The 25,201-nt window shown below is 36.9% G+C and overlaps 1 protein-coding gene across 3 annotated transcripts in view; it reads right to left on the reverse strand.

The window, feature by feature from the left end:
• Positions 1-14,460: 14,460 nt before the first annotated feature.
• Dync2h1 (dynein cytoplasmic 2 heavy chain 1) overlaps positions 14,461-25,201 on the reverse strand; it is a 277,230-nt gene continuing 266,489 nt past the window's right edge. For all 3 annotated transcript variants that reach the window (XM_045144805.1, XM_004661895.3, XM_004661894.3), the window contains one exon: positions 14,461-14,953. In XM_045144805.1, the coding sequence (XP_045000740.1) occupies positions 14,795-14,953 (159 nt within the window). In that variant the 3' untranslated portion in view covers positions 14,461-14,794. The remainder of the gene's footprint in view (positions 14,954-25,201) is intronic.

Raw genomic sequence — 25,201 nt, forward strand, 5'->3', positions numbered from 1 at the left:
CATCTCCACAATTGGATTTGAAGCTTGAGGGAACTGTGGGATGTCCTTTGGCTAGTCCTGATTTTCTTATGTATTTGGTATGAGCTACCCCTCTTGTATCTTGTAACAGAGGCTGGAGCTGTGAGCTACTTCCCACTTTTCACTACATAGCATTTCTGTCAGCATGCTATCTGGCTGTCTTATCACCTCTTTCATTATTCCCACCATTTTTTTTGCTATGTCTTTAGAACAAAGTCTGCTCTTTGTTATTCTGGCTCTTCTCATTCAGGGGATCACTCAGAGGCAGCTTCTAATCTTCCATCTTACCCTAAAAGTCCCAGGTACTTTCTCAAAATCTGAACTTTAAAGGAAAACTCTGGGGCAGACTGGGAAGATACTTACCATGCATTGGATGACACTGGCCCCCTCTTAGCACCTTATGTCTTCTAGTCTCTGTCTGTATTCCTATGTTCCTTTTGTGATCTCTTATCTGACTTTCTGTACACACAGATAATTAATATGTTCTCATTCAGTAAAGGAGAGAAAGCAATTAAAATGCAATTTTTTTAAAGATATTAGTTTTCCCAACTGTGATATATTGCATCAAGTCTGAAATACTCTATATGTTCTTAGAATCATTATTTGGGAAAAAGTGGGATGCAAATTATTTTTTCACTACAACTCATCTAAAGCTATTCTGAATTTTGGTATTCATGTCCTACTAGGTGTGTCAATTTATAAAAGAACACATTAAATATTTATAAGTAAATTCTATTAAGACTTAGGCTATATGCTAGAAGTTCAACTGTTTTGTCTTAAGATTTGAATGGGAAATTCATTCCCTCCACCATGATTGTACAGTGTGTCCACCATCTACACAACTGTCTGGCTTAAAGGCTGAATCAATTTAATCTGTGATGTAAACATCAGTCTTGGGATTCGACATTGATCTTTTAGCTCTATGGGCAGATAGAGCTATATCTGCTTTAGGATGGAAGAAAAGAACAAAAGATAGGCTTGAGTTGAAGTAAAAGGCAAGTGAGCCGTCTGGCTGCCTCACTTCTCTGTGGCACTCTGAAGTTGCAACTGTGTGCTATTCTCTGCGAAACATGGACATTTAATTCTTGACTATCAAAAAGTAAAAAAATGGCATAAGATAGGGCAAAAGACAAAAATATCATTCCATAGAAGAAAGTAACAAATTGACAATAAAGAAAAAAAAACTTGGGCTAGGGAGATAACCATGATGGTTAAAAACACTTGCTTGCAAGGACTGCTGATCGAGGTTTGATTCCCCAGCACCTATCTAAAACCAGATGCATAAGGTAGTGTTTGTGTCTGAAGTTTGGTGACAGTGGCAGAGGCCCTGGTATGCCATAGCATCTCTCTCTTTCTCCTCCTCCCTTCCTCCTCACTCTATTTCCTTGTGTCTCGCACAAATAAGTGAAAAATAATTGAAACAGAAAGGAAAAGACAACTTGCTTGATCTTATTTAAACTTAGGTACAATGAAATATATGACAGTTGTAGAAGTGCTAATATTGATCAGAATGTGGAATTTCCTCATATGCACTGTTGGTAAGATAATAAATTGATTCAATCTCATTAGCAATTATTATAGTGAACTTAGTGTACTTATTCCTATAGTGATTTCCACTGTGATGAACTCTCAGGTACTGCATCTATGCTCCCTCCTTCAATTGCTACAAAATGATTTAGTATTATTTACTTAAATTACCAGTGTCAGGAGACTTTAATGTAACAAAAGCATAATTCAGATCTCCATCCAGAGAAAACTGGACAAATTGTGATAACTTCACATGTCCACCCTAAAAGGAGGCACAAAATATAACCAGTAAGATGTTATTTACATAAAAATAAAAATGGCATAAATGTGATAGGACTAGCTCACAAGTGGAAGGAGGTATTTTATTGTCAGAAAAAAAATGTTTTGGGAATGTGCTGATATTACTAAAACTTATAAGGAAAGCCTTAGATATATTAGGTGTCTCCTGAGAAGCACAGCCAGTATAACACAGACAGACATTTGAATGGAATTAGTATGGGAATTGGCTCCTTCAATGATAGAGACCAGGCAGTCTTACAATATGCTATCTGCAAACTGGAAACCCAGGCAAGCCAGTGACAATTTAATCTGAGGCCCAAAACTATAAGGGGGAGGTACAAGATGGACTAGTTTGTTCTGGATCCTAAAGACAGGAAAATCAGAGGCATCCAATGTCCTAGAGAAGGAGAAGACCTTTCCTGGGTTGGAGAGAGAGCTCAGTCTTGCTCTGCCTGTTTCATCCTGCCCTCAAGTGAGTAGATGAGGCCCTCCCACTTGGTAAGCAGTGATTGTCCTTAGTCAGACCTCTGATTCAAATTACAACATCTCCCCCCAACACACACAAAGAAAAAAACCTTTTGCTTTGCGTGGTGGTGCACACCTTTAATCCCAGCACTTGGGAGGCAGAGGTAAGAGTAAGAGGTAAGAGTTGCCATGAGTTTGAGGCCAACCTGAGACTACATAGTGAATTCCAGGTTAGCCTGAGCTGGAGGGAGATCATGTCTTGGAAAACCAAAACAAACAAACAAACAAACAAAAAACTTTGTAGACACACCCATAAATAATACTTTGCCAGCCATCTTGGCATCTCTTGCTTGAGTCATTTGACACATAAAGTATCCATTATACCACTGGACTTAAATAAATGGAAGTCAGTGTGATTGCAGCGTATAGGAAGAGGGTGGGAAAGGACATGCTGAAACATGTGGAAGTTTATGTGTTCACATTAGTTTCCATTAAGACACATATTAGGGATAATTGCTTACCCCATTTTACTATATCCTGTGCATGTATACACACACCTATTTGCTTGAGCTATTTCATTGCTGTTTAGAAGAAATGTAAAGGACAGAAATGGCTCTGATTACATGATTCCTTTGATACAGGGAAAATCGATTGTACCGAAGCTCTGAGGCCCCCAAACAGTACTGTGCTCTCAGGACAGAGCACTCAGTGCTTGGAGCAAATGAAGCCTTAGCAGAGAGCCAAGCGCACAATCAATGCACTCTCTTTGTAGGGTTTACAAAATAGGGAAATTTGTCATGCCACGAGGATTTTTTCTTTCATGCTTTATTTATATATTTTTGGCAACAAAATTGTGTTCATTAAAAATAATCTGACCCAGCTATAGCACTCCTAGGCATATATCCTAAGGACTCATCTCATTTCCTTAGAAGTACATGCTCAACCATGTTTATTGCTGCTCAAGTTATAATAGCTGGGAAATGGAACCAGCCTAGATGTCCCTCAGCTGATGAGTGGATAATGAAGATGTGGCACATTTATAAAATGGAGTTCTACTCAGTGGTAAAGAAAAATGAAGTTATGAAATTTGCAGAAATAATGGATGGATCTGGAAAGGATTATAGTAAGTGAGGCAACCCAGGCCCAGAAAGCCAAGTGCCACATGTTCTCCCTCATATGTGGATCCTAGCTACAGATGATTGGGCTTCTGCGTGAGAATGAAAATACTTACTAGCAGAGGCCAGTAAGGTAAAGAAGAGATATAAAGGGAAGAGAAAGGAAGGGAGGAGGATACTTAATAGGTTGGTATTGCATATATGTAAGTACAGTGATTGAGATGGGAAGGTAATATGATGGAGAATGGAATTTCAAAGGGGAAAGTGTGGGGGGGGAGGGTATTACCATGGGATAATTTTTATAATCATGGAAAATGTTAATAAAAACTGTGAAAAGAAAAGAAAATTACCATTTTCACAATATTGATTCTTCTAATCCAAGAACAACGGGTTTTGTTTCATTTCCTAGTGTCTTCTGCCATTTCTCCCTTAAGTGTTTAAAAGTTTTCACTGTAGAGATCCTTCAGTTTCTTGGTTATGTTTATTCCAAGGTACTTTATTATGTTTTTTTCTGCAGTTATGAATGGGAGTAACAATCTATGGCTCCTGTGCATTACATTGTCCAAAAAAGTAGGTTTCTATATAACTTATTTATATCCTCTTAGATTTTGGTTAGCCCTCTCTGTTTCCTTTACTCAGTTTCTTCCCCTGACCTCACTTAGGCGTTTTCACCCCCATTAATCTGTTCTTCTACTTACATATATTAACCATGTCCACAGTGTAATTTTAGAACATTTCCATAATCCTAAAAAGCATCTTTGACTAGCTGAAGTTGGCCTTCCTTGCCAGTCCCAGACAACTGCCAATCTATTTTCTAAAGTACCTTATCCTTATATGAATTTTATAAAAATGAAATTTGTCCAGTGCTTTACTTTTACTGTGGATTATGAATTATTACTATGTTTGTTGCCATATATTGAATATTTGCTAGTAAATTTGAAAAATGAAAATAAATTAAAAATATAACTACAAAATAAAAAAAATATCTGGACCATGAACACACTTCACTGCTTCAGTTGAAGAACCTCAAGCCAAAGAAGACCAATATTAAAAGCAACATACTGAATATTTTCTAAAAGATACATAAAAATAATAAAAAGCAACAGTGTAGGAAGACAATCATCCCCTTTTCATAATTCACAACTACTTTCAAATAAAGAATAGGACCCATTTGCCATATTGAATTGATATTTATTTCATGATATGCCATATCAAAATAAAACAAAAGCTATTCCTTGCTTTTAACAATAATATTGTATTATAAAAACATTTAGAGGCTGGAGAGATGGCTTTGTGGTTAAGGTGCTTGCCTGAAAAGCCAAAGGACCTCATTTTTGATTCCCCAGTCCCATGTAAGCCAGATGCACAAGGTGGCTCATTCATCTAGAGTTCGTTTGCTGTAGCTGGAAGCTCTGGTATGCCCATTCTCTCTCTCCCTCTCTCTCTTTCTCTGTCTGTCTCTCATTCTGCCTCTTTCCATCCCTCAAATAAATAAATAAAAATAATTTTTTTAAAAAAGCACTTTATAACTTCATACCTTGAGTATAAGTTACAGGGGATGTGGGCTAATGATTATCTGAACACATTTCTCGATTCAGATCCATAAAACCAAGTGCTCTCTCAATAACACAAGGTAGCAATAAGTGAGAAGTGGAAGAGGAAGGAGGAGAGGAGAATAAGGTTTTCCCAGTTAAGGATTTGTTGCAATGAGAAGATAAGTAGGGAGTTATTTTTGTTGTCTTTTGATATTTACACTGTGTTAAGAAATGCTTACAACATAAATTCAGCAGGCTTTTTTTCTGAGCTGCAACTCAGAATTAACAAGCATTTTAACTGGCACAATCAGATAGGTTCATCTTGTCAGAAGCCTGGCCATAGCAAACACGTGTCAAAGTGAAGAATTGACCAGCTTGTGGTTCTGAAGAAACCCTTCACATCCCTTCCAGCACACGAACTTGCAGAACGCTATGTGTTAGAAGATTCAGCTCTGATGGTTTTCCTCTTTTCCTGGACTATGACACGATAGTTTTCTTTCTTGCCACTTATCATTTTACTACCTGAGCAAGTTACTTAACCTGTCTCTCAATGTTTCATCAGCTAAATGGACATGATTTGAAACATGAAGCCATGTCTCTGTCAGTCCTGTGGGACAATTCCCTAAGGATTGTATAATTCTTAGTAGTTGTTATGGCTCATAGACAGTTCATTGGCTCCAAAAAGGAAACTTTGGAAGAACAGCTATTTTGTTAAATTGCAGTTTATCTTGTGACAAAAAAGTAGACCTTTAACACCATGATAGTCCTAGCTAAAACAGATAGCCAGCTTGAAAATGTTACAGCTGAATTTCAGTTTAAAGTTTTATATCTTTATAGTAATTAATATTTGATACAAACTGATTTGTGGTTTTATATCATTTTATGGACAATTTTCATATGTGTACATTATTTTTATCATAATCCCCTCCCACTCTTCCTTTTGTGCTCCTCTCCCACACCCTTTGCCCCAAGCCCCTTCATTTTCAACTAGTTCTTCTAGGTTAATGTCTTTTATTTACTTATTATCTATGATTACATGTTGATTGACTCAAATTGGACAGGTAACAACAGGTGTTGTAAGTCATGAATACAATGGCCACTTCAGCTCCAGAAAATAGCACTCTATAGCCCTCATCGCTATTCTCTGGCTTTCACATTCTTTCCACTACCACTTCTCCAATATTCCCATAGCATTGATGAATGTGATAAACATGTCTTATTTGGTGTTGAGCACTTCTCTGTCATATCTTTTATTTAAATAAATGTATTTATTTTCAAACAGATACACATACAGAGAGACAGAGAAAGACACAAAGACAAAAGAAAATGGGAATGCCAGGTCTCCAGTCACTGGAAATGGACTCCAGACATATGCATCACTTTTTGCATCTGGATTTATATATACACAAATATATAAATATTGTATATAATATAATATATATAAATACACACACACACACATATATGTACTGGGGAATTGAACCCAGGTCATTAGGCTTTGCAGGCAAGTACATTAACTACTGAGCCATCTCTTCTGCTCCTATCTGTCATTTCTTCTTACCATTTGCTGAATTTAGGGTCTTTCCAGTAATTACTGCTATCTACAAAAAGAAGTTTCTCTTATTGCAATTGAGAGTAGCTCTAATCTATAGGCATAAGCCTAAATATTTACAGGGCAATTTAATGGGCATAAATGTGCATTTAGTCAAACAACAGTAATAGCTTCCCTCTAGGAATTACGGCATTTTAAATATAAACTTTTGACTAAGATTTCAATATCCAGAATGAATTCCTTCCTGTGGAGTGGACTTCACATCCAGATAGCAGTTGGTTACCCCATAATAGTCATGCTACTATGGCACTGGTGGATATATCTTGCCTGGCTGACCAGCTGTGTCACTTGCAGGGTGCACTACTGGTTGAGATCATTGATATTCTCCACCAGCATCTTGCATAGCACTTTCCAGCACTACGGCACCTAGACAGCAGCCAGGAAGCTTCTATTCATTACCCATCAGTTGATGGGCCTCTGAGCTGATTACATTTCCTAGCTGTTATGAATAGAGCAGCAACTCTGGCTGAGCCAATATCTCTATAGTAAACTGCAAGGTTGTTAGGGTATATGTCCAAAGTAGTATAGCTGGATTAATTGAAAGATTATTTTTAGATTTTTGAGGAGCCTTCATAACAATTTCCATAGTATCTGTACAAGTTTGCACTTTCCCCAGCAGTAGATGAGAGTTCCTCTTTCCCCACATCCTCGCCACCATTCATTATTTGATGTTTTTCATGCTAGCCATTCTAACCAGAGAGATCTTCACTTAATGGCATGTAAAAGTAGGTATTTATAAAGAGTTAGGAAAATTTGTTATTTCTTGAAAAGTGTAAAATGCCATTCTTCTGTAGTTGTCACCAAAGGGCAGGAAAAAAGGCTAGGTGATAAGTACAAATAATTTAAAATAAACATGTTTCAGGGCTTCTCAGCATCAGAGAGTGCTTACGTATCTTGGTGAAATGGAATTGCACAGGAATTTGAACTTGCATTTTCCTGATGGCTAAAAATGTTGAACATCTGTTTAGATGTTTATTGGATATTTGTATCTTTACCTTTGAGAATTCTTTGCCTAGATCTCTACTCCATTTTTTTCCCCCAGTGGATTGATTGATTTTTGAGTTCTTTGTATAGAGATTAAACCTGTTGGATGTATCTGGTGAAGATTTTCTCCTATTCTGTAGAGTGTTTGTTGACTGCATTGATGGTTTTCTTAGTGTGTAATAGCTTTTTAGTTTCATGAGATCCCAGTGGTTGACTGTTTGTCTAGTTCCTTGGGCTATTGAGATCTTATTAAGAAAGTGTTTCCCTATGCCGATATTTTAGTGTTACCTGTTTTTTTTTTCTTATATTCAATTTAGGGATTCAGGGATTTTCTTATATTGAAGTCCTTGATATATCTGGAGATGAGGTTTGTGCAGGGTCAGAGAAGAGGATCTAGATTCGTTCTTCCAATGTGGTTATCCAATTTCTCCAGCACCATTTCCTCAATATGTAGCCTAATATTTCGATAATTGTTTTTCCCTTTTGTTTTTTTTTCAACATCTGGTAATTATGTCTCCATGTATGAAAACAAAATGTTAGTGTAGGTAGACAGTTATTCTCAGTAGCTTGACTTAGTTTTCCCTCTGCTAGAGTTTTCTTTTTTTGTTCTTATTCCACCAGATAACTATTGGAATACATTTACTTTTCAGTGAAAAATTGCTGTGTTGCCATTTGCAAGGGCTTCAGAGGGACTGAGGACAGTAGCTAGAGCTTTTGAAACCTAACTGGTATACCGTTTTTATACACACTATATCCTGATTGCTCAACATTGAAATCAATCTCTTCATGAAATTTCAATTTTTAGCTGAAATGTTAGAGACTCTCCAGTTCATACGATACTGTATTGCACTTAGAAAGCCATTACTGTGAAACAAAAGTAAACCAAACAAAACCCAGCCTGGCAAATCTGACAAAACCATTCAGTTCCCAGGTGCCCAGAGGACTATCCACAATTGTTTCCTTCACAGTGATCACACAGAGGCATCGTCCCACAATGCTGCTATTCATGGTCAGGAATTTCAGAAGTTCTCTTTCAGAGTTCTTGACCTTTGAACAATGCTTTCTCCAACTGTACTCTGATGAAATAAACATGGATTATGCACATAATATTTATATGTTAGTGGTTGTCTCTAAAAATGAAGGGATTAAAAATGGTTCTAGAGAAGGGAATATAAAAATCTGCAAACCTAGCTGTGGTGGCACCTGCCTCTAATCCCAGCACTCAGGAGGAAGAGGTGGGGGATCGCTGGGAGTTCGAGGCCACCCTGAGACTCCATAGTGAATTCCAGGTCAGAGTGAGACCCTACCTCGAAAAACAAAACAAAACAACAGCAACAACATAAACAAAAACTTCAATTGAATTTGGAACTGTTTTTCTGTTTCTGGGTTTTGAGTCAGGGTCTCACCATGTGTCCCAGGGCAGGCTGGAACTAGTGATTCCTTGCAAATACCTAGCATGTTAATATATACTTCTTTGAAAAGGCCAGAAATGTTTTTGTGCTTTATAACATATTTTCAAAGTAAGTATTCAAATGAAGGAAAGAAGAAAATTTAGATGATTAATAAACGTTTAACTAAACATAGCAACTGAAATTAGTTATTTCTTCCCTGTCACCTCAAGCCCTTGTTAGTGTGTCATTTCTTACTTTATCATACTACAATTTTTCCTAAAGACTATATTTTCATGTATTGTTTCCAAAATAAAATACTAACCTAAGAGAGCAGCTGATATGGAAATATTATTATTGGAGAAAAGAGTTTGGTGAAGAGAATATTTTCACATTTCATTGCCTTCTCAACTCTTTTTTAACTTAAACAATACTTTATCTGTTTGCTGATTTGCAAGGTGGGAAGGATGGAGGGAAAGAGAGAGAGAGAGGAAAGGAGAGGGAAAGAATGGGTATGCTAGGGTCTCTAGTCACTGCAGACAAACTCCAGATGCCTGTGTCATTTTGTGCATCTGGCTTTACATGGGTACTAAGAAATTGAACCTGGCCCTTTATGTTTTGCAGGCAAGTAGCTTAACTGCTAAGCCATTTCTTCAGCCCTCCTTTTAAAGTGTTTATTGACCACTTCCATACACATGGAAAATATACAATAATCATAATCCCCTCTGACCATCTTCCCTTTCCCCCTCCCCAATCCTCATTCACTGAATCCTTCTTCTTCCCAACTACTCTATTTTATATTTTGATGTCCTCATTTTTCCCCTTCAATTATTCTAGTCTTACAAAGGTTGCATCCATCACTGTGAGGTCATAAACATCACATCCACTTTGTGTGGAAGACAGTATTAAGAAGCTCTCCTCCCCTTCCTTTGGCTCTTTCTTTCTGCCACCTTTTCGGCAATCATTTCTCCCTCTCAGCTCTTAAATCACTCTAGCAGAGGATGGGTTACTCATCTTTGGATTTCTGGGACTTCACAATATCTATCTTATATTATTGAGTGTTAAACAATTATCCCTTATCACTTTACATGGCTTCAGTAAAATCTACAAACAATGGTGGACTGAAAATACTACATGGACAATGACAGAAATACATTTTAAGTTGTGTGCTATTATGAGAAATAGTGAAGTTCCCCATAGTCCCACTCTGCCCAGCACACCCACCCCAGGACATGAGTCATCCCTTTGTCCAGTGTATCCATGCTATGTTACCTGCCTATTGATTACTTAGTGACCAGCTCTATTATCAGATTTACTTACATCCACAGTGCTTATAGTGAAGAAACCATAGCAGAATGGTTACAGTGGCAATTCAGATAAGTGAGAAAAGCAGTAAAAGCATCCTCCATGTTAAAAAGTTAAAGTTCAATATTTTGATAGATGATATAACTTATTATTGCAGTATATTGTTATTATGGTTCCATTTTATTATTAATTACAAATCTCTTAGTAGTTTACTTATGTTAAACTTCACAGATATGTATGTATGTGTAGGAAAAATGTTGTGTATATATAGGGCTCACTACTTCCTGTGGTTTTAAGTATCTACTGAGGGTCTTAGGACATATTCCCCATTGATATTGTTAAATGGTACACTACTATCAGTCATAGGAATGTTTGACTTGAAATGATTAAAGACTTAAGCTTCTCAGTTCCATAATGTTATGCCATTGCTTTGCATATTTTTCTACAAAGTATTTAAACAGTTAGCCCATCTAGTGTTGGAAAGTGCTACATGAGCTACTGGGGGAAAATGGCCAACAATGGTGTGAGCAGGGATACAAGCTATTCATAAGCCACCAGCCTGACAAGAAGTACCCACCAGTGCACTGGTGGCACACAGCCTTGGTGAGTAACCAATGACTTTCTGATTGGCTAAGAGTTCTGCTCAGTGGAAAGGAACCCATACCTGAAACTGAGAACCAGGTCAGATTCCTATGGAGACAAAGATTATGCTCTCCAGTGTCAAGCTCCCACTAGTCTTTGGCTAAAAGAAGGGCTACATCCATCAATATCCCTAAATTAATAACACTTAACCAATTTAACCTCTGTTGATTTCACTCACTGCTGTATAATCTGCTCTTATTTTTCAGAAGGTAGAAAGACCCAAAGAAGATAAACCACCTCTTGCATCTCACTCAAGGCCCAGGTGAAAGCACAGAAGAACTGGGGAGACGAGCAAGAGTGCTGCTTCCATAGTGAGCCTGATAATCAGTGCCAGGGTGAAGGACACAGACACTGAGGATACTCAGCACCTACCAAAGCAGAAATCCAGAAGCTCCAAAGAGCTCATCCCTTAAGTAGACTTAAAACACACCCATCGAGGTGCAGGGAATTTTGTGAAAAAAGGGCAGAAAGATTGTAAGAGCCATAGGTTGGACGTCATGCCCAGAGGCATTGCCTCCCCCCAATAACTGACTGCTGCTCCCCCAGTGCATAATTCATAACCCAATAAGAATACCAGCAACCCCACTGAGAAGGGACCCCAGTTTGGAATGTGGGTAGGGAGGAGGAAAGGAAAAATGGTATCAACCCATGACAGATCCATACAAAGTATGTTGCATATATATTCATCTTGAAAAAAAATTAAATTATTTGACTGGTATGTTCTGGTGACACACTTTCTAGCCACCCTGTTAGTTATGTGTAGCCATACAGTTAGGTTCTAATGACATGCAAATATATATGGCATGGTTCACAGAAGCCTTCCCAGGTCTATTGTTCCATGTGTTTCCCCCTTTAAAATAATTTGTATGTTAGGCTTAAATTTGGTAATTTTTAGTAATTTTTTGTTTTGTTTTGTTTTTCGAGGTATGGTCTCACTCTGGTCCAGGCTGACCTGGAATTCACTATGTAATCTCAAGGTGGCCTTGAACTCATGGCAATCCTCCTACCTCTGCCTTCTGAGTGCTGGGATTAAAGGCATGTGCCACTACACCCAGCTATTTTAAATTTTTTATTGTGTATGTGTGAGTGTGTTTTCAGACAGGGCCTCACTCGAGCCCAGACTGACCTAGAACTCACTGTAGCCCAGGCCTGCCTTGAGCTTCTGCCTCCCCTCCTACCTTAGTCTCCACAGTTCTGAGATTAAAAGTATGAGCCACCACATCCATCTTAGTGTCTTAGTGAGTCTGTCCTTGCAATTTGCACCTTAGTAGACATCAGAGAAGGATCTTACCTGTCCTGATCTCTTGACTAAAGGAGTTACCTAGATTTGCTTTTTCATGACCAACCCAAACCCCTCTCTAGGAAGGAGCTGCCCCTTCCTAGAATTAAGGTTTAAATCTTATCCTGACTGTGATTGGTTAAAGTCAGCCCAATACTTGCGATTATGGCTGTTCTCTTCCAGACCCAGCCCCCAAGCCCCTACCAATCATCTCTCACAGACTTGTCTGGGCCTGAGAATGGAGTCTACCGCAATGAGATTATAAGTAGAATCTTACCAGGTGGGCATGGCTTTTCATCTCTCCTGAACTTCATATCCCTGCTCTGGTAAGCATCCCTCATCTCAGCCTTAGACTCAGATGGTGGAGACTCATACTCCCATGTGTGCTCCTGACTCCCCTCTGCCTTCCACATGGCAGAAGCTCTCAGTACTTTCTTCTCTTAACCTTGCAAAGTCTCTGTAAGTCTTTTGGTCTATAAGTTTTAATTTTTTAAATTCATCAGACAAGGATCTTGGGACACCCCAAATTTATTGGTGTATTGGCAAGGAACCCCAACACACCCATTACATGAGAATTCTTGTCATTCCTGAGATTTTGGTGTGTATTTTCACTCCTTCCTATATCTGTTCATGCTGCTCCCTCTCTCAGTGCTTGAAATACTTCTATGCTTATTCCTTTCTTTATCTATTCTACAAATCTCAGCTCTAAATCACCTTCCACTCCATTCCTTTCCCCAGGAATAAATTAGCCTTTCTCTACTTTGTATTTCCATGGTATTTTGTAGTCACTGTTGTTACATACATGAGCATACTGTAGGACAGCTTGGTAACTATCTCCTTGGTCAGATGCTTCATTTGACAAGTATTTAGACACCTGTGTGTCTAGTACCATGACAAGAAGTAAAGATATAGCATTAAAGGTGATTATGAAGATCAGGATATCAGGATATGTATTGTGATTCTCATATATTATTGTGGTATAGTATACTAGTATAGTATAGTATCTAGAATATATACTTGGAGGTAAAAGTATTCACTGGATTAAACTAGTTTATAATACTTGCTGCACTCGAGTGTGTCAGTAGCAATGCTTTGCCTTTTGAATTCAGATTCACCTTTGATAGCATTTAAGTATTCCATTAAATACTTCTATTATAGTGATTAGCAGAGCAAGCTAAAAGGACACTGTGGGATAATAGGGCTTCCCTTGAGTTACTGTAAGGTTAGTGGTATGGGAAAATGGTCCCTCACTGGTGCTCAAGCCCAGTCTAATACTGCTCATTCAACATATGTGATTAGGCCTGCCTGTTCTGAAGCGTGTTTGCCTTGGGTTCTCACAACCTTTCTTTGCCTCACAAGGTCATCAGCTACTTTCCTTGAAGTGTATGTCTACACACTGTTTTCTCTACTTTCTCCAGAGGGCTGAGCACTAACCTAGAGGAGTCCTTCTCAGAACTTTGTTTTGCCTTGGGTATTCCCTTTAGGTCTAGTGTGCCAAACTAAATTCTGTTATATCATTCTTCACATTAAACTTCTCTTATTTAAATCACAATGATTTTTGTTTCTTGATTGAGCCAAAAGAATACAAGTGATAATACAATGAATATAAGTTGTACTTTCTGGGTCAAATTCTTATTTCCTCATAATTTTAAAATTAGAATACAAAATATATTTATTTAAACTTTTAGAGATTACAAAATTTTATAGTTTCTTAGAAACATAAAAATGTCATGTTTGGATAATTATTACTTTTTAGTATTTGATTATTCTTTCTGTAACACCTTATCCTGGTTCCTGTATTATTTATTCTTATTTCATTAGGATTACTTTGAGATGCCATTTCTAGTTTGCATCATTTAAATATATTTATTTCTATTTAATCTTTTGTTTCTCCTATAATTATATAACTTCTTTTTGATAGGACTCATTTGATATAAACATCTATAAGAATTCAGACCCAAGCTTTTAGGATTTGTTTCAAGTATACAGAGGTTGCAGAGAACTTAGCAAGTTACTGTGCTGTCATTCAGCTGTAGCATCATTGGCTTCTTTGATTAAAGAGTCTTGTAGAGCTGAAATACAAGCTATAAAAAGTACAAAAAAGCTGAATGTTTAAGATTATATAACCAGAGTTTATGCTTTCATTAGCTTCTTTCTCATTTCAATTATTTTTATCCTTTACCTATCCTAAATATTAAAATGTTATGATATGTAATGTATTTACTAAGATTTTAAAATAAGAAATAAAAAATCTTTCATATTTAAAAGTAGCAGTATATCCATGTTTAAAACCACAGATGACTAAGATAAATTATTATTGACACCATATTTTATTAATTATACAACATGGTAGACAAAATATTATTGACTCCTTAAAAACAGAATGTTAAACTGATTAAAACAAATGTTTAAGCCACTGGAAAAGCAACCTTCCTCACAGAAATATTAATGCCATTAAAAGAATACTCCTTTATAACATTAACTTTATTAAGTTCTTACTTTAAAATGAACACATAAAGAAAATGAAAACCCAAGGAAATGAACAATATAAGAAAACCACATGCAAATATTTTGAACAAACATATGTCAAGTACAGCTTAAGCAGTAACTTTCATTGGCTAACACATCCTGTATTCCCCCAGAATCTACTGATTTTTAAGGAACAGAGCTGCTCCACACTGAATCCACTGGTCTTGGTTGCCCCCACATGGAACGCTGATGTTGGTCACCACACGATCCCTTTCAGCACTTGTGTAGACTGGCAAAGAGATGCACTCATCAGAGGAGTATGGACCATAGCCATCCTGTATAAAGTGGTTTAAAAATACAGAAAGATACTATTATGAAGCAGATTATTAGATAACTAAAGCAACACACACAGTCCTTCCAAATATTAAGTTGTATTTAATATTAAATTTCTTAAATAAAGACAAATAAACACCTATCATCCCACTGGAATTACTCAGGCCCAACTGTGTCTCCTTTGAAAACTTGCCCCATCCTGAACTGGAATATTTTGAAAATGTATCTGTATAAAAAGCAAAATTATCAAAAATAAAAATTAGTAATACCCTAATATCAAGTATACATGATCTTGCCCCATTTTTTTTTCTTAGAATCATTATCCAAATCACCAAACTGAAAATGAAAGCTACAGGTATCTCAAGTTTCCTCAGTGTACAGGTTTTTGCCTTTTCCCTTAGCAGCTCCTCTTGTGAAGAAATTAAATACCTAAAGTCTCTCACATCCCCATGATATAACTCTAGTTTCCTTATACTACTGCAAGGGGGATCTATAAGTTAATTGAAATTCACTTTTTGGTAAAAATAATGCATAGGTAGCATGATAAATTTTCACCAAGAAGCACATGTCTTGTTTCTCTTTTCAGATGTTATAGGCTAATGATGATCATTATTTCATTCAAGATTACGAAACAGTCACATTATGCCATCAGCTCTTCACTTCAAAGCAGTAATCAATTATACAGAACAAGTTTCATTTATCACTTTTTATTACAATGTAGCATTCTTAAGAGAAAGTTTAATTAATGTATTAAATTTCCCTTCATATATATTTAAAATAATGTATTTGTTTCTTGCTATACTCCAAAAGTAATCAATAACAACTTAAAAAAATTATAAGCTACTGGACTTAAATATATCTAATGTAGTTTAAGTGCAAGTCAATGTGTTATCTTATTGGACTTATAACTGCCAGGCTTTGCTCTGTAGGAATGCTTTGGCTTTGAGTTTTGAGTCCTGATTCTTGGTTCTTTTCCTGACAAACATTATTATCACAATGTGTGCAAAGATTGGTCTGTCACTCTCATTCTAGAATTTTTCTATGACTGGACCTTAGAAATATGTATTTTTAAAATATAAATATATATTTGAGAGAGAAAGATAAAGAGGGAGAGTGAGAGAGAGAGAAAAGAGGAGAGAATGAGAGAGAATAGGCATGGCAGCCAGGCGTGGTGGTGCATGCATTCAACCCCAGCATCTGGGAGGCAGAGGTAGGAGGATTGTGGTGAGTTCGAGGCCACCCTGACATGATGTAGTGAATTCCAGGGCAGCCTGGGCTAGAGTGAGACCCTGCCTTGAAAAACCAAAAAAAAAAAAAAAAAAAAGAACAGGCAAAGCAGGGCAAACAAACTCCAGATGCTTATGCTCCCTTGTGAATCTGGCTTACGTGGGTCCTGGAGAATCAAATCAGGATCTTTTGGCTTTGCAGCCAAATGCTTTAACCACTAAGCCCACTCTCCAGACCAGAAATATGTATTTTTAAAAGAAAAACAATTTCAATGAGCTTATAACACTATCTCTGATTCAAATTTAATTCATAAATTAATATTATTTCATTTAACTAGAGACTTATTATGACCTAGAGCTATGTTGGGCTCATTATAGACAATGCCAAGTAATGGATCAGAAACCCTTAGAGAATTTAATTGTGAAAACCTAGTTAGGGAATGACAAAGCAGCCAGATAGGATGGCCAAAAATATGTTTTGGTTTACAAATCTTAGCACATAAACACTATTATTCTGCTATTTAAAAATATAAGACATTCTCTTATTATTTAATTTTTTGAGTTCTTTGTATATCCTAGATATTAACCCTCTATCAGATATATAGCTGGTGAAGATTTTTTCTCATTATGTAGGTTGCCTCTTTGTTTTACTCACAGTGTCCTTTGCAGCACAAAATCTTTGTAATTTCATGAGGTTCCAGTGGTTAATTTGTGGTTTTATAGCCTGAGCAATTGGGGTTATATTCAGAAAGTCTTTGCCAAGACCGATATGTTGGAGGGTTTCCCCTACTTTTTCCTCTAGAAGTTTTAGACTTTCAGGTCTGATGTTAAGGTCTTTAATCCATTTGGACGTAATTCTTGTGCATGGAGACAGAGAAGAATCTATTTTCATCCTTCTACAGATACATATCCAATTTTCCCAGCACCATTTGCTGAAGAGGCTGTCTTTTCTCCAATGAGTATATTTGGCATTTTTATCGAATATCAGGTGGCTATAGCTACCTGGACTTACATCTGGGTCCTCTATTCTGTTCCATTGATCTACATGTTTGCTTTTGTGCCAGTACCATGCTGTTTTTGTTACTATGGCTCTGTAGTATAAGGTTAAAATCAGGTATGGTGATACCACCAGCCTTATTTTTGTTGCTCAGTATTATTTTAGATATTCGAGGTTATTTGTCATTCCAAATGAATATTTGGACTGGTTTTTTTTCTATTTCTGTGAAGAATGCCATTGGAATTTTGATGGGTATTGCATTAAATGTGTAGATTGCTTTTGGTAAGATTGCCATTTTCACAATATTGATTCTTCAGATCCAGGAATAAGGGATGTTTTTCCATTTCCTAGTGTCACCTGCAATTTCTCACTTGAGTGTTTTATAGTTGTCATTGTAGTGATCCTTTACTTCCGTGGTTAGGTTTATTCCAAAGTATTTTATTTTCTTTGATGCAACTGTGAATGGGAGTGACTCTCTGATTTCATCCTCTGTGTGTTTGTTGTTAGCATATAGGAATGCTATTGATTTCTGTGTATTTATTTTGAATCCTGCTACATGGCTGTAGGTTTTTATCAGCTCTAACAGTTTGCTGGTAGAGTCTTTAGGGTCCTTTATATATAGAATCATGTCATCTGCAAATAATGATAACTTGATTTCTTCTTTTCCAATTTGTATCCCTTTTATGTGTGTCTCTTGCTCTATTGCTAAGACTTCCAGTACTATATTAAATAAAAGTGGGGACAGTGGACACCCTTTTCTTGTTCCAGATTTTAGCAGAAAAGCTTCCAGTTTTTCCCCATTTAGTAATATGTTGGCTGTAGACTTGTCATTAATAGCCTTTATTATATTGAGATATGTTCCTTCTATTCCCAGTCTCTATAGGACTTTTATCATGAAGGGATGTTGGACAAACAAGCCATTTAAAAAATTGGCTATGGAGCTAAATAGAGATTTCTCAAAAGAAAAAATATGGATGGCATATAAGCACCTAAAAAATGTTCTACATTCCTAGTCATCAGGGAAATGAAGATTAAAACTACATTGAGATTCCACCTCAGTCCTGTCAGATTGGCTACCACCATAAAAACAGATGATCATAAATGTTGGCAGGGATGTGGAAGAAGAGGAACCCTTCTACACAGTTGGTGGGAATGCAATATGGCCCAGCCATCGTGGAAATCAGTGTGGAGGTTCCTAAGACAGCTACAAATTGATCTACCATATGACCCAGCTATAGCACTCCTAGGCATATATCCTAAGGGCTCATCTCATTTCCTTAGAAGTACGTGCTCAACCATGTTTACTGCCACTCAATTCACAATAGCTGGAAAATGGATCCAGCCTAGATATCCCTCAACTGATGAGTGAATAATGAAGATATGGCACATTTATACAATGGAGTTTTTCTTAGCGGTAAAGAAAAATGAAGTTACCAAATTTGCAGGAAAATGGATGGATCTGGAAAGGATTATAGTAAGTAAGGTAACCCAGGCCCAGAAAGCTAAGTGCCACGTGTTCTTATATGTGGATCCTAGCTACAGATGTTTGGGCTTCTGTGTGAGAAGGAAAAAACTCAGTAGCAGAGGCCAGTAAGCTAAAAAAGAGATATAAAGGAATGAGAAAGGAAGGTAGTAGTGTACTTAATAGGATAGTATTGTATACATGTAAGTAGAAGAATAGATTAACGGGGGTGAAAAGGCCCAAAGTGAGGTCAGGGAAAGAGATTGAGTAAAGGAAAGGTGGAGGGAGGACTAATCAAAATCTAAGAGGATACAAATAAATCATATGGAATCCTCCTGTTTTGGACAACAGAACATTCAGGAGCTGTACACTGTTGCTAGAAAATTTTCAGTGCCAGGGATGGGATACCTTCCAGTGAGTTCTTGGCCAGGGAGGTCCCTGATGCCCCCAAAACATTATAGGCCATTGCTGAGAACCTTGGTTTCCCACCAGGAATAGATGGTAAGACCCTATTGCTTTAAGACTCCACATACTTGGGCTGCAAGGCCACTGAGAAATCCTGCTGGAACGGAGCTGATAACCTCCTCCGCGTAGACCAGCTGACAGAAACCTGGAAGAAGCCATTCTACATGCAGTTCAATGGGAGAAAGAGAGACCACCAGTGAAGATACTTAACAGTGCACACTGCAAGCCTTATATTTGTCCAGCCAGGCCAAATAAGCTGCCAACGCGTGCAATAGTGGCACATCTATCATGGTGGAAACAAACTGCCTTCTAATTGGACTGGAGGCCCACTCTATGGGAGGGAATACATCCCTGATACTGAAAACTTAAAACAGAGATAGTCATGAGCCCTAGGGGTATATCTGCTGATGTCTGGATAAATGTATATACTATGCTTATCAAACTGCCCAGTGAGCACTTCTCTTAATATGCATACAATTATATTAATGCTACTCTCACTTTGGGTAGAGAATCTTCTCTTTTCAGATGGCAGTGACCTTGGGACGACTTAGAAGATTCATGGTGCTGGAAAGAACTGACTGGAGTACTGAGTAATATCTCAATCATACCTTTCAAGGCTCAGGGTCTAATGCGGAAGAGGTGGCAGAAAGAATGTAAGAGCCAAAGGACGGGTAGGACTCCTTACAACATGCTCCCTCCAGACATAAAATGGCCTGGATATCCATGACCTCACAGTGCCTGACACTACCTACACAAGACCATCATAAGAGGAGGAAAAGATGATGACATCAAAATAAAAGAGAGACTGATTGAGATGGGGAGGGGATATGATGGAGAATAGAATTTCAAAGGGGAAAGTGGGAGTAGGGAGGGTATTACCATGGGGTATTTTTTATAATCATGGAAGAGGTTAATGAAAATTGAGAAAAATAAAATATAAAAATAGAAGACAACGGCCAGGTATGGTGGTGCGCGCCTTTAATCCCAGCATCTGGGATGCAGGGGTAGGCAGGTCACAGTGAGTTCAAGGCCACCCTGAGACTACACAGTGAATTCCAGGTCAGCCTGAGCTAGAGGGAGACACTACCTTGAAAAACAAAAACAACGCCAACAACAACAACAAAAAATAGTAGTCAATGGAATTTGTGAGAATACATCATTTTAACGCTCTGGAATTCTTACAGGGAAGCTAAGAAGGTCACTTCTCTAAGCATTTGTGTTCATAGTATAAAAGGATGAACTCACTGGAAGGAAAATATTCAGCTTCTTACAAGTGCCTTGTACCTGTACTGGATGCTACTGTGATAGAATTAAAATACTTTTCCTTAATGGAAACATTTTTTAAAGCTCATAATTTTATGTCTAATTGGAAATCATGAAGTCTTTGTCTTTCCTGAGCTCCCACCTAGTATGAAAAATACTGTTGATTCCTCAGGTATTTGGCATAAATTGGGAAGTCTCCAACAAATAACTCATTTCTATTTATTTATTTATTTATTTGTTTACTTATTTACAAGAAAGATGGGGAGAGAGAAAGAGAGAGAGAATGAACGGGCATGACAGGGCCTCAAGGCACTGGAAAGGAATTCCAGATGCATGTGCCACCTTGTGTATCTGACTTATATGGGTACTGGGGCTTTGGCAGGCAAGTACTTTAACCACTGCACCATTTCTCCAGCCCAAATTATTCATTACTAATACTCCTAAATCTTGACTTCATGGACATATAACAAAATCCATTCTTTAAGCAGACTAATTCCCCAAAACATAAAAATATATCTACTGTAAATCATTTTCTAATTATATCCATGTTTGCATTGATGATTCTGTTGGTTATTCAGCCATCCATTTAACAGCATTTTATGTGCTAATGTTTGCCTAATGTTAAGGCTGAGCATTTCAGTATATTCACAAATGGAGAAAACACTTTTCATTATTAAAAAAAAAACTCATTTTAGGATACATATATAATCTAGAATACAATCTTTAGCAAAGTGTATACTTTTGACTATTAAAATAGAAGTAAAAAAAAAAAAAAAACTCCCCTGAGTTATGTTAACCTTACACAGATTCATAAGACAATGAATTCTGAGTTGGGCTGCAGGTATCTGTCACTGACTAATCCCTTCCTCTTCTCCAACCTGCCTATATGCAAAATTTTGGGATTCAGAACTGGCTGTAATTGTCCTAACTCAGCCTATCCTGACATTAATTACCGTGTGCAGGCATTCTTCTGTGTGCCTTCTAGAATTATTTTTTTGTTTTGTTTTAGAATTTCAGTCAACACTATGTATGACATGGTTAGAAGCACTCTGAATCAGTGAGTGCCTATTTTAATGCCAGAAAAAGGTCTTACATTATATTTCTTGGCACCTGATATTTGTTTTGCTTCCCGTTTCTTTGAGGATCAAATATAAAACACGTACTGTACAGCGAAATATTTGGCAGCCATCCTTTGTGGTCAGAAGACCATTCCTATATCTGTTACTTTAATTCTAATACAACTGATGTTTACACAAGAAACTTAACAGTAGTAATATTAATGCAGTTGATCTGTGCTGATTCACTTTGCATCTTGCATCCAAATCTTCTGAGCTGGGTTTTGTGTATGTTGTGTGGTGAGGTGACAAACCATTCTCCTTAAGCCTAGTATTCTAAAGCAAAGTATCACAGCAGCTTCCTGACATTTTTCTTGGTATTTTCCCACAATCCCCTGAGTGGTAAATGTTATTACTACTTTTGTAAGAAAGTTGAATGGATTAAAAAGTCATTAAAAACCTAAATGGGAGCGTGGCACATACCTATAATCCCAGCACTCAGGAGGCAGAGGTAGGAGGATTGCTATGAGTTCCAGGCTACCCTGAGACTACACATTGAATTTCAGGTTAGGTAATCCTGGGCTACAGACCCTACCTCAAAAAACAGAAAGAAAAAAAACCCTAAATGATCCGAGTAGAAGCAGAGCTAGGAATTCTGGCATTTTCATTGTGAGGACAGTGCCTATTACACACTGTTAAATTGAATTAAGTTCTTATGATCAATTTTACTTTTTATATGCACATCTTAACAGTAAAGCATTAGGCTCTGCTAGGCTTATAATTAAAATTTTATTAAAAAACTATCAAATATCATGTGTTAAATTGATGTAAATGGGATATATTAAGACAGTACTGTGTAACTAAAATTTAAAAATCTATACATTGTGATTACACTAAAGTGGTAATGTGTTCATAACCATACTTCATTAAAACAGAAACTACTCCAGCTGGCTCAATTCAACAATCAAGCTAAACTTTGAAACTTTATACTCACTAGTCTCAATCAGCGTTTCATAGATAAAATCTGTTTTATGAGAATAAGCCCCATTGTATAATTTTCTGCTTTTCTAATGTGTTCCAGAAAAGTTTAAGTATGGGACAACAGAATTAATTTTTCCTGTCTCAAGAAAAGTAACTTAAAAACACACATGTCCTACTAATAGCAATGTGATAAATGTTGGAAATGTGTATTTTATAAAGAAAGCATTGTAATATTCAATATAACTAGATCAACAAAGTAAACATAGTAAGAATATTAAAAGAACAAAACAATTACTATGTTGATTATGTTAGCTATTTGGCTAATTTCAATTCAACTTATTTATAACAAGATATATCCAACTAATTTATTCTAGTATATGCTTGAGTGCTCATAACTCATGTCAGAACAGTTCTCTTTGAGCAAGCATGTTAGGAAACTACAGCTTTAATGTATGTCTAAGTGTTGTAATTTAGTATCAATCTGGAAGAAACAAATAATTCAAACTGAGAAACAACTTGCTGTAAATGGATGCTCTAAGAGACTGTGCTGTTAAGAATATCTAGTTGGTTTCAAAATGTATTCCAGCAGGGAAAGAGTTCACTCATATTGTTCACAATATGTGAACAGCACTACTTTTATAGCAGCCTTTGAAGAAAAAAAAAAAGCAATCAGAAAAATAATTATATATTTGTTGTTTTTATACCAGAGTACACATAATGCACAGATTCAGGGATAATACATATGATATTTTATAACTATAAAAATTAATACATAGTAATAACTATCTCTGTGAACAGATTTTGAAGTCTTTTTATTGCCATACTTCTACTAGGATGGGCTTGTTTGCTGCTGAACTATCTAATGTGGTGTCTACTGAGAGGTCTAGGCTCTTGGCTAGGCTTCCAGCTAGAATGACTACTGTGTTACTGTGAGGTTGACAATCTCTACATAGCACTGTTTCTGGAACAAAGAACAATGGCAAACTACCTTCCCACAGAATGCCAGAACAGCACACCACTTGAGACCAGTGCACATCATAAAATATGTCAAAAGTAGTATGCTATGGAAAAGTAGTATGGGGACTAGGTACATGATAAGTTTGGGTGGTATTTCTAGTGAATTTGTAAAGCTCTTAATGCAAACTTTTCCAAAAGTAGAGACTAGGGAGTAGACATATCTCAACAATTTTCTTTACTACATGTGATGAGAATATACAAAAGTCTAGAGAGGGTGGGCATGGTGGCACACACCTTTAATCCCAGAACTCAGGAAACTAAGGTAGGAGTATTGCTGTGAGTTCAAGGCCACCCTGAGACTACATAGTGAATTCCAGGTCAGCCTGGGCTAGTGAGACTATCTTGAAAAAATAAAATGTCTGGAGAGTATCCTTACATATTTTGTTAAACTGTATTAATGAGCTGGGGAGATGGCTCAACAGGTAAGAGCACTTGCTGTGCAACTATGAGGCTCTAACTTTGGCCCTCAGAATCTTTGCACAAAACAAAGCATGATGTATTTGTCTGTGAAGGAGGCTGAGGCAGGAGGATCAGTGGGACTCCCAGGTCATCCAACATAGCCCCAAAATATGAGGTGCTCCAGCTTCAATGAGAATCTGTCTAGGGGAAACAAGGCAGAAGAGTGATGGAGAAAGGTCCAATGTTGTGCTTTGACCTCTGCATACAATGACTGCAGTACATGCAGAGATGCACGAACCACAAAAAGCAAGCAAGCAAAAAATCCAAAAAAAACCCACAAAAAACCTTTTAGCTCTTTGTAGGATAAATACCCAATGCATTTGACCTATCTTTATATGAGCAATTTTCAAAACAAATTTTAGATTTTTATTCCAATCCTGATTTTTTTTAAGTTTGAAAAAATACATTTGAATAGAAACAAATATATATAGGAAAATCTTGAATGGAAAATGAATATATGAAGGAAAATAATATAGCACAACAACAGGCTGGCCTTGCCCACAATGGAATTTCTTCCTAATTCGCACTCATTGTGGTCAGATGTGTGCATACTGTTCCAGGCCATTCTGTACTGTGCCATTTATTCCAGCCTGTAGCTCCCCACACTCAATGTGTACTGCTGTGGCTTCTCCTTCAGGGAAGCAGGTAATACCTGTCCAACATTTTTATCCCTCCATTAGAGTCATCATATGGATTTTAATTTTATTTGCCAGAGAATTCGCATCTCACATAATTTAGGCTCATTAGAATTGATCAAGGTCATATATAACTTTATAGGATCTAAAGCCCCTCTAAAATTCCAATCTTAACTTTGGGGTATAATTTTAGTTTAAATCCTAAGACCAAAAGCCATTCAACTCATAATTATCAAAATTTTAACAGAAATTTTAATAGAAGTTAATGGGAAAACTTAACTAGATAACTATTCTTTTGATCATGTTTCCTCTCTCACAGACTAGGGAAGGAACGTGTGAAGTGCCTTGGTAAAACTCTCAGAATGATGATTACTAGATACTGCTATAGCTTCAGTTTTTGTAAAGGTGGAAATATTCCAATGCCTTTGATCTTTTTGGAAAGAGAATTGTAACCTAAAAATTCAATGCAGTATTTCCCAAAGAGAAACTTCATTTTACTTGTAGTGAGTAATAGTTTGCTGTTCGTTAGCTATGGCATTAAATTTATTTACACACAAGTTTTCACTCTTAAACTTCACAGTTAAGAAAAAGCTATATGCTTCATCCACAACTGTGCCCTATTTTAAAGGCATCAAATATGCTTCCAGGTTCCACTAATTAGAACTTTTTCAATAACTGTGGGATTTATTC

The sequence above is a fragment of the Jaculus jaculus genome, chromosome 3 (assembly GCF_020740685.1).
Source record: "Jaculus jaculus isolate mJacJac1 chromosome 3, mJacJac1.mat.Y.cur, whole genome shotgun sequence".
Lineage (NCBI taxonomy): Eukaryota > Metazoa > Chordata > Mammalia > Rodentia > Dipodidae > Jaculus > Jaculus jaculus.